Source organism: Asparagus officinalis, chromosome 9, assembly GCF_001876935.1.
Source record: "Asparagus officinalis chromosome 9, Aspof.V1, whole genome shotgun sequence".
Classification (NCBI taxonomy): Eukaryota; Viridiplantae; Streptophyta; class Magnoliopsida; order Asparagales; family Asparagaceae; genus Asparagus; species Asparagus officinalis.
In genome coordinates, this window is record NC_033802.1 from 56,187,991 (window position 1) to 56,199,409 (window position 11,419).

The window sequence follows — 11,419 nt, forward strand, 5'->3', positions numbered from 1 at the left end:
CCGTGCACTTATTGCGCACACCCAGATCCTTGTGCGAGAGGCACGAGAATTGCAGCGGGAAGAGGTGATCAAGAAATCACCAAGGTCTAAGCTGGTTTGGGTGCCAAAGGCTAAGTCAGCGCCCTTACCCGATAAAAGACATCAGTCATGTCTCTCGGTCGATTCCAGATCCAAAGCAGGTTCCCAGCTTTCGTCAAGTTCAGATCTCGCTCCTTTTAATCCCGCACCTCCGATGAAGCTCCGCGACAATATGGACATATCCAGGGGCAGGAAAGTAATAGCGGAACGCCTAGGTCTTTTGCATGAGGATCAAGGCAAAGCTCCAGTCAAAGAATGCTTGGGCATGATGAATGAACCCCGAGCAACTCATCGAGTTGGGGGTCGCACTCGCCCTTCCAACAAATCAGAGCCTTCCTATAATGGGAAAGCTCTTATAACTGACCACCTCGGACTGTGAGTCATTGTCCAGGAGCCCGTTGAGGTCTCACGCTCACGAAAGCGTGACTCAAAACGTGCAACTCTTGAGAACACCGACAAGACGACGAATCCTCAAAAGGAAACATGTTCGTCAGATGACGACGTTATACCTGAGGAGTCGTGCCAGCACATGATACGTTGCTCCGGATGACGACGTTATACCTGAGGAGTCGTGCCAGCACATGATACGTTGCTCCGGCAATCATGCCGATGAGTTGTACTATCGGGCTGGGGGTACGAACACTCCGGCAATCATGCCGATGAGTTGTACTATCGGGCTGGGGGTACGAACAAATCTCGAAAGAAAGGTACTCGAGAAACGGACTCTCATTATCTGTGTACTAAAATTATCAGGGCAGTATTATCAGCGCGTAGCTACCCCAAGACTGCTCCACAGAGGGTCTCGGTATTTGAAAGGATCTCCCCCAGAACACCCAGGACCAAGCCAATGCGTTTCTGTAGAAAAAGTCCAACTGCGCAAGATGACGAACTTCCAGAAGTCACAGTTAATATGGTTGATAAGGGGAAGTCAATGCGAAACTTCAATCCTCGTCATCTTTCGGACATATCCCAACGTATAACTCGGTTACGGTCGAGAACCGTTAGACAAAGGGACTATCAGAGGATGAATCAAGGATTATCCTCAGATGATGAAGTGTCAGATGCTAACTCTGCAGTCGCTTCTGACAAAACGGTATCCAGCCTAGGTCAATCCCGTGAAGTGTTGATGATTAGCACAGAAGAGGTCACTAAAATGGTTGAGGATGCCTTGGCCAAACAAAAAGAGAACTTCAAGTTCGAAATGGAAATGGCCATGATGCGAATGAGGGAAGAGCATGATCAACAAATTCGGGTTCTGTCCAATCAAGTCAGAGTTGAATCCAGCCGTCACACCTAGAACGCCACGATTGATAGCGATCCAGAAGTGGACGAAATCATCATGGCCGACGCACCTCCCAAAAATACTGGGTGTGGTTCAAATGCACCCCCTACAGACAACAACGCTGGGGGTGGTCCCACCAAAGATGACAATGCTGGGGGTGGCCCTGTTATTCCTCTCAGGAATCGTCCAAGATCTGATACAGACGAGGACGATAAAATAAAGGACTTCGAGAGCAAAATTAACGCTCTAATGTCTGCTCGAGAGGTGAAGAAGACCGGGATTCCGTGTCCTTACCCAAGAGAATGGGAATCGATCCCGTATCCGGCGAAGTTCAACCTGGTCAACTTCACGCCGTTCGACGGGAAGGGCTCGCCCTCTCAGCACCTGGTCATTCGTGGGCACCCTTCGCGGGCCTGCTTTCGATTGGTACCGCCGTCTCAAACCCGGAAGCATCAATAGCTGGGAGGACCTGGAGAGCATGTTCCTCACTCATTTCTTCAATGATGACGCCGAAGTGTCGATCAAGACACTCTTCGATGAGAAACAAAAAGACGGAGAGTCGGTGGATACCTTCATCAAACGCTTCCGCAATCAGGCAATGAACTGCAAGGATCCCGTCACGGAGGAATTCGTCTTGCAGACTTGTCATAACAATTTGTCCATTAACATCTTGGACGTTATGAGAGTAGAGCCGCTCAATACCTGGAAAGAATTGAAGATGCGCGGAGAACAGGCCGAACGCTTCCTCAGAAGGAGGAAGGTCAAAAGAAACCAACCGATGGTTAACCCTATGAATTCGAGTCTCGTGTCCCATGATGAAGGGATGGTACCTACAACAATTGTTGACGTTAATCAGACGTCGCAACAGCAGCCCCGAAGACAGCAGAAGACTTCGGATCCGAGGCTCCAAAAAGAGTACTCATTCAAGGACGAAGACGTTCCAACCATCTTCGAGACCCTTCTTGAAAACAACAAGATCAAGCTGCCACCCATCACGGACCCTTCTTGAAAACAACAAGATCAAGCTGCCACCCATCACGAATCAGGAGGAAGCTAACAATACTGCAGACCCGAGGTACTATGCGTACCATATGAGAATCCTTCATCCCACCAATGTTTGCATTACTTTAAAGAATAGTATCCAGACCTTGGTCGAAGCCGGCGTCCACTGCTGGATATTCCAATTTTAGCGACGGACAATTCCGTCGCTAAAAGCCAATATTCCGTCGCTAAAACTTTTGGCGACGGAAAAAATTAATTTCCGTCGCTAAAAGTTCGACGTTATTACAAGGGTCCCTAAAAAGACTTATAGCGACGAAAATTCCGTCGCTAATTGTTAGCGACGGTTTATTAGCGACGGATTAATGGTCGCTATTGTAAAAAAATAAAAAATTAAAAAAAACATTAGCGACGGAATTTCCGTCGCTAATAAAACTTTAGCGACGGTTTTTCCCTCGCTAAAAATTTATTAGCGACGGAATTTCCGTCGCTAATGTTTAAAAAATTCAGTCATATATGATTTCGTGCACGTTTTCCGTTGCTAAATATTAATTTAGTGACGGAATTTCCGTCACTAAATAGTAATTTAGTGACGTAATTTCCGTAGCTAAACCTTTTAAAAGAGGAATTTTTAAAATATTTTGAAAATTGAAAATACCCTGTACAATATCAATAATAATTTTTAAAAACCTGTTCAATCAACACAGTATAATATTCAATCTCACACAAATATCACATCTCACGCATATATCACACATTTAATTCAATAAAAGCAAGTAAAAGTTTCTCGACGGGTACATAATAAATATTGTTTATACAACACAAGAAATTGTTTTCAAAGTTATATTAAGGACAATCAATCCTCCTGATCATCATCATCCTCATCCTCAACACCAGCCGCATTATGACTACCCCCGGCTGCATCTTGTGAAGAAGTCCCGGCCTGTAAATATAAATCAAATGTTAACAAGTGTGTGTAAACGTTAATAAGAGTGTAAATATAAATATACTACAACACAACACCACAACATCACAACAACAACACAACACCACAACACAACAACACACAACACTACACCATCACAACACAACACAACACTACACTACACAACACATCACCACACATCACACCACAACACAACAACACCACCACAAATCCTCCAACCTCACCCACCTCGCCCTACCCCTCCCACTCGCCCTACCCCTCCCCCTCAACCACCACCACAACAAAATCCCCACTCCCTATCCTCAACCACGACCAAAGTCCCCACCCACCAACCAATCACACTCTACACACCCCCTCCCCCTCCATCACTACCATCACCACCATCAACACCCAATCCCCATTCCTCCCCCCCACCACGACCACCACAACACAACACCACAACCAATCACATAACGACCCACAAACTAATCACATAACAACCACCACAACACAACACCACAACCAACCCACCAAACAATACCACCAACACTACGCATGCATACACCATCAACACCACCATCACATAAAAACATTACAAGTATATATTTTAAGGTTTGTGTTAGGGTTAGAGTTAGAGTTTGTGTGTAACAGTTTGTATCAGTGTGTATCAGTATGTACGATATCATCTAATTAAAAAAAAACAAAGTATATATATTACCTGTGACGACAAAAACCGTCTCCTATATGCCTCCTGAGCCTCCTGAGGCAGAGTCGACATGAATTGTGTGAACTCCAATACGGTCTGCTCCCGGCGCCTCCGTTCTTCCTCTAGAGCCCGCTGATATGTTGTTTGCTGCGACTACCAATCTTTAATTGCTTTTAATCGCTGCTCCATCGAGTCTTGATATGAACTGCTTCCTGGTGTTCCTTGTGGTGTTGCAGACTCGTAGGTGCTACTAGACTCGTGCGGCCTCTGCTCGGATCCTCTCCACCGGTATCTGTTCTTCCTACTGGGTCCAATGACCGTCTCGATGATGGAGTCCTCATCCTCCCTATTTAGCCGGGCAGGAGTGTTAGAACAGACCTGAGACTGAGTCATTTGCTCCTGTACCTTGACATGTAATTTCTCCTGCGATATATCAAAACAACCCGGGCAAGTCGACTTACTAATGGTGCATTGATATGAAATTGAATATATAAATGAACTGCTACTTACACACAAATTCTTATTCTTTGCTTTCTTCTCTTCAACGGCGTAATTCAGGCTCCAGGAAGTCAGAATACGATCTGCAAAATGTCTGAGATCTCCTCTTCCCTATTTTATTCAAATATATCATTAACCCATAACACATAAATTATACTCAACTTAAAAGCTAATATATTATATACCTCAAGCTCTAATTGCTGATAATGCTGGCTAAAGGACCTGGAGCCCCCGTGATGCTCGTAACTGCGAGGCGCGTTGCGATTCCTCCTTGCTATTTCGGCTTGAGCCTGCAAAACAATGTCAAATTGAAACAATATAGAAATTCAAACAATAAATTAAAAATATATACTTCAATAATACCTGAATTTTAGCCGTGTCCCAGTAATGGCAAAGTGCAAAAAAATCTACTCCATCCACACGCTCGTCAAGATGTCAGAATCGCTCCCAATCTTCTGTTATTTGGACAAAATATTTCTTCTTTACCTCAAACCACCATCTCTTGAACGATAAATTGATTTGCCCGAAGCAGTACGTCCAGGCACAAATATTATCGTCAAGAAAGAAAAATCGCTTCAGCATATAAAGGAAAAATAGATACAAATCAGTGTATTAAACATAATAATAAACTAATAACTAATAATGATGAAAATTGAAATAAATGACTCACACATATATATCTCCAACAAGCCACCAGCGCATCAATCCGCTGCGCTTTCCACGTCAAAAAAATATTGAAGAAATCCTGTCTCTTGGCTAAAGCGGCAAGAAAATTGTTGAAAGTATTGGCAAAGGCCCCGATAGGCACTCCGTTTTCCCATCGGATCACAGCCCTCCGATTAATATCGAGGATGAGGTTCGTTTCCTTAGTAGCATTGCGGCCGCGTATAGGAGGTCGCCCGGTACCTGCGAAACAAAGAATCGAATGAAACAATGAATCAATCTATATTTGCGAAAAAATTTTAAAATAATAACCGATAAACTATAAAAATTTATTCATACCTTTCAGTTCGAGGCATCTACGCTTTGCTTGTTCGTACCTATGATGCGTGATAGGGCGCACCGCATGATAAGAATCCCATTCCCCCCTCACCTTGGTCGGACCGTGGACTCGCTGATCCGTAATAGAATCTGGAGGTAGTGCCGCAGCTTCTAAAGCTGCGCTATACGGCTCAAATCTCCTCTCCTCCAATACATTTGCATGCGGTGGCGGTGGTATCTTCGCATGCTGTGTAGGATCAGCCTGTGTCTCCACGTCACGTGGAGCATCTCCGCGTGATGTGTCCTGTGGCTGCGAGTCATGTGTAGCATCTCCTCCTCCTGTGTAGTAAATGTTAAAAAATATTACGCTCATGTTAATAGTTTATAGAAATGTACATATATAACAAATAAATAAAAATACCTGACGTAGAGGCATGTGCGTCGCCTTCAGAATGTCTACCAAATAGTCTCTCAAGCTCTTTCTTACGTAATCCTTTTGTCATCTATACTTTGAAAACATAATGAATATTCAACAAAAGTATATAATGCAAATTATTAATAAAATAGCACATAGCAACAGAATCGCATGTACATGATGTCTAGTTAAACAGATAATACAAAGGCAATAATGTAATACATGACACACCGTGATACATGATAACCAGTCAAACAGATAATATAAAGGTAATAATATAATACATGACACATCCACATGATAACCAGTCAACCAGATAATATAAATGTAATAATATAATACATGATAATCGTGATACATGATAACCAGTCAAACAGATGATGTTGAGGCTCTACTCTGCGATCGTGTGCGGATAGCCTGCGACCGTGTGCGTGCCAACGAAAGGACTGTTCTTATAGTTTTATCGACTCCACTGTGGACAGGTTTTTTACCTTTACGCCTTGGCTCACATATAATCGCAGGTACATCAGGGCGCGCTAGTGCAATTTCATCGTCCAGATTATTATTTTGTGTCAATGAAAACTCCTCGGCTATTTCGTCGGCCAAGATAACCTCCTCATCATGATCTTCGTCAGACACGACTTCATGAATGTAGGCTCTAGGCGGATTCTTAAGGATAACCCATTCGTCATTTTTCATTATATCTTTGACATAAAAGCACTGTTTGGCGTGAGCAGCTAACATGTATTTTTCAGACTGATATATTTCCTTGTTAAGATTAACGATTGTGTAACCGTAGTCATCATTCACCTTTTTCTGTTCACACCAACGAACCTTAAACATCACATGACTGACTTCCTTATTAATCCCATAGAAAATCGCCACGATGTCTTCTACCTGACCGTAGCAATAGATTTCCCCTTGTATCGGATTTAGGTCTTTTGCACTAGCGTATGACAGTTGCGAGAAGGAGCAAAACACACCGCTGTTTTGCGTTTGTCATCTCTCTTCAAGACCGACGATGTTAAATCTAAAGCCGTTGACACAGTAGCCTCCATAATGCTTAACCACATTAGAAGGACCTCTGGCATATAAACAAACTTTCTCAGACAGGTTAATCCCATTCGTAATCCGTTTGTCAACCTTTAAGAAAAAGAAGCAAATATTTACATATCTGTTGACAGGCATATATATTTGATATACGAATCAGAAATGTAAAAAGATCTTACTTCACCCTTCAGCCATGCAGGGAATTTTCTAGAGTGTGTGTCCATAACTCTCTTATTTTTTGTTCTGCATTTAAGATTAGTCTGGACATGTCGGATGTGAAGCCTAGACAAGAAGCATTTATAATGGTTAAATAGAGATAATTATTGTGAGGTGATATAATCTGATTCAAACAGTTAAATACTTGCGCCGCGTATATGTTAAATGTAGTATCATTGCTCAGGATATATGTGTGGGCTTGATCTAGCTCCATTCTGGGGAATCTAGTGTCCTCCCCACGATCATTGTAGAATGTACCGTCAATTATTCATTGGGGACGGTTTAGCCTTGTCTCTACGCCCCGCAAGTAACGAGAGATAAAATTCAAACTCTCGTTACTTATGGACGGTTTAGCCTTGTCTCTATGCCCCGCAAGTAACGAGAGATAAAATTCAAACTCTCGTTACTTATGTAGTTCTCTGCGATCGACCCTTCAGGATGTGCACGATTATGCATCAGTTGTTTCATGAAACCCAAATACCTACAAGCATATAGTTTCATGATTTGTAACAAAATGGAACTAAGAACCGTAATTTGACAAATATTAAATAAATATTATAATAATAAATACCTCTCCACGGGGTATATCCAGCGATATTGAACTGGTCCTGCGATGCGGGCTTCGTATGCTAAATGTATTGTGAGATGCACCATGACCGTGAAGAATGAGGGTGGAAATAGTATTTCCATTTTACACAGTGTATTAGCAACACGTCCCTCTAATTCTTCAAACTCCCTGACATCAATCACCTTAGAGCATAGTTGCTTGAAGAAACCGCAGAATTCTATTACCACCATCGCGAGTTCCTTGTCAGCATGTCGCAACGCAACCGGGAGAAGTTGATGTAATAGAATATGATGATCATGTGTCTTGAGTCCCAAAATCTTTCTGTCCTCAATATGCACATTTGCTGAAATGTTTGAAGCATAACCATCCGGTGTCTTCACGGACTTTAGAAATAAACACATATTGTGGACCTCATCCTTCGACAGTGTGACACGGGAGGCTGGGAGTTCAAACTTTCCGTCGCCCTTATCTATAGCTTGCAGTTCCGGACGAATGTTCAATTCTGCTAGGTCTCGACGTGCCCTTAAGTCATCTTTCGATTTTTTCCCGTCCTGCAACAAAGTGTTCAAGAGATTCTCGCATATGTTCTTCTCGATGTGCATGACATCCAAGTTGTGACGTATTTTTAAACTTCTCCAATATGGCAGCTGATAAAATATGCTGAATTTTGACCATCCATGCGGAAGTTCGGTGCCTTTTGAGACACGCTCATGCGACTGGACATTGCGAGGCCTATTTCCTTTTGATTTTCCCTTTCCCTTCCATTTTTGCTTCAATATTTTTCTCCTAACACCAAATGGATTTTCTTTGTTGAATCTTTTTTTTCCAAATATTTTTCTAGGTAAAGGATGTAGAAGCTCAAATATTTCTTCTCCGGTCAGCCTTGGTGGTGCCGGTCTACTTTCTGGATTGTCGTCGAACTTTCCTACTAACTTTATGAACTTGTGCCCTGTAGGCAACCATCTTCTGTGTTGCCAATAACAAAACATACGGCTGTACTTCAGGAACTTTCCCTCATAGTCTGACATGCAAATCGGACAAGCAATCTGACCCTTCGTCGACTATCCAGACATGTTAGCGTATGCCGGGAAGTCATTAATTGTCCACATGACCATTGCCCGCATACAGAAAGACTCCTTACCATAAGCATCATAAGTGCTAACACCTTTTTCCCAGAGAAGCTTCAGGTCGTCAATTAATGGTTGGAGGAAAACATCGATGTCATTTCCAGGAGAATATCTTCCAGGGATCAAAAGTGACAGTATCATGTACGGTTGCTTCATGCACATCGACGGCAGCATGTTGTACGGTGTCAGCAACACTGGCCAGGTAGACCAAGCAGAGCTCATTAATCCAAACGGATTAAATCCGTCGCTAGCAAGCCCCAGCCTAATATTCCGAGACTCTTTACCGAAGTCGGGGTATATACGGTCAATGTGCTTCCATGCCTCACCGTCCGCAGGATGTCTTAGTTTCCCGTCCTCTTTACGGTCGGTCGAGTGCCATCGCATATTCTCAGCCAGCTCGGCAGACATATAAAACCGCTGCAGCCTAGGAATAATTGGAAAATATCGGAGAACCTTCGCAGGGATTCTGTTCTGCTTATTGGATGCACCGCCTTCGGATGTGCTTGCAACTTCTCCTTTCCAACGTGATACATGACACGTCGGACATTCCTCAAGAGCTTCATTACCCTTATTGTACAAGATGCAGTCGTTAGGACAGGCATCTATCTTCTTGTAATCAAGCCCCAGCATATCAACAATCTTGTGAGCTTCGTAATAGGTCGCGGGGATGCTTTTATCGCCGCCTGGAATGACTTTCCTTAGAAAATCTAATAACATCTCAAAATGTGTAACAGTCATCCCACTGAGTGTTTGGATATGAATAAGCCTCAGCATAAAAGACAGCCTTGTGAACTCCTTGCACCCCTCGTATAACGGTGACTCGTTTTCTTCAACAAGTCTCATCAATCGATCTACATCTTGAAACATATCATTAGTGTTGACATCACTCACCGATGGCGCTGCAAGAATATCTTCTAACATATCAGTCGTGTCAACTGTCGGATTGCTGACTTCAGTGAATTCTTCCTCTGATTGCATCACCGGGACGCCTTCACCGTGATGACTCCAAAATACATAAGAGCTATCAAATCCATTGATTGACAGATGAAAACTTACGTCACTCCTAGCGAGCATTTTACCGTTCCTGCAATTCTTACAAGGACAGAAAATCGACCCGCTTAGCGACCGTAGAGGGTTTGTGTCAGAGTAGGCTAAGAAAGCTTCTATCCCATCCTTGTACCAGGTGTCTAGATGTCTTCGATTACGTGGTATGCTCATGAACGATTTGTCAGGAACTGTCCGCATCTATAATTTAAAAATTAATGGAAGTGAGCATATCCCGACATATATCATTTTAATTTAGGGATGTAAACGTGTGTTCAGAGGACCGTATGTGTGACCGGCTATCAGAGGAAGGCTTCTATCCCATTAGGTATGTAAACGTGACGTGTATATGTATTTACGTGTGTTCAAGTGTACTTTCAATTCGTCAAAATTTCGGCAGCACCTACTCGCTATTCTCCGAGTACACTATAGTGGGAAGGATATACTCATGCATATCCCTCTGCAATTTGTACACGGAGAACAACGAGTAAGCGCCGCCGAAACTCTGACGAAAAGAAAGTACACAAGAACACAAGTAAATACATATACACGCCATGTTTACATACCTAACCCGTCCAAACTGGACAGATCCAATAAATATTTATATATAAGCCACCTCTCACATACACGTACAAAAAAGTTATCGGACCGAACAAGATGGCCTCGTATCCGCCAACGATCCTGTACGCGTATGTGACAAGTAAATAAAGAGATTATATATAGTATTTATTGGACGGGGTATTCTACGGCTCGAAAATATGAGTGTACGGTGTGTGTAGTTTCTATGTAATTAATGATATAATAGTTACGCTGACCCATTATCGATCCTCACCCTCACACCCACCCTCACCCTCACCTAACCCTAAACCCTAACCCTCAACCTCAACCTCACCATCACCCCCACCCTCACCCTCACCCTCACCCTCACCTAACCCTGAACCTTACCCTCACCTTCAACCTCCCCTAACCCTAACCCTATCATTAACCCTCAAACTCACACCCACCCCTCACCCTCACCCCACCCTCACCTAACCCTAACCCTCACGCCCACCCTCATCTAACCCTAACCCTAACCATCACCCTCACCCTCACCTAACACTCCTCTAACCCTAATCCTAACCCAAACCCTAACCCTAACCATAACCCTAACCCTCACCCCCACCCCCACCTAACCCTCCTCTAACCCTAATCCTAACCCTAACCCTAACCCTCGCCTAACCCTAACCCTCAACCTCACCCCCACCCTAACCCTAATCCTAACCCTCAACCTCACCCCTGAACTCACCCTAACCCTCACCCTCACCCTCACCCCCACCTCCACTCCTCACCCTCACCTAACCCTAACCCTAACCATAACCCTCATCTAACCCTAATCCTAACCCTAACCCTAACCCTCAACCTCAACCTCACCATCATCCCTACCCTCACCTAACCCTAACCCTCAACCTCACCTTCACCCTCCACTAACTCAAACCATAACTTTAACCCTCAAACTCACACTCACCCTCACCCTCCACTAACTCTAACCAT

At 43.6% G+C, this 11,419-nt stretch overlaps 1 protein-coding gene across 2 annotated transcripts in view; it reads right to left on the reverse strand.

Annotated features, from left to right (window-relative positions):
* The window catches only part of LOC109824618, a 19,684-nt gene continuing 12,525 nt past the window's right edge, over positions 4,261 to 11,419 (reverse strand). The window contains exons 2-8 of one of the 2 annotated variants that reach the window (XM_020391248.1): positions 5,891 to 5,972; positions 5,491 to 5,808; positions 5,159 to 5,394; positions 4,852 to 5,061; positions 4,674 to 4,778; positions 4,501 to 4,599; positions 4,261 to 4,413 (exon numbers count right to left, since the gene is read on the reverse strand). In XM_020391248.1, coding sequence (XP_020246837.1) covers positions 4,924 to 5,061; positions 5,159 to 5,394; positions 5,491 to 5,808; positions 5,891 to 5,972 — 774 coding nt within the window. In that variant the 3' untranslated portion in view covers positions 4,261 to 4,413; positions 4,501 to 4,599; positions 4,674 to 4,778; positions 4,852 to 4,923. Of the gene's footprint in view, positions 4,414 to 4,500; positions 4,600 to 4,673; positions 4,779 to 4,851; positions 5,062 to 5,158; positions 5,395 to 5,490; positions 5,809 to 5,890; positions 7,108 to 11,419 lie in introns of those variants that run through there. The other variant, XM_020391247.1, reaches the window with a different exon arrangement.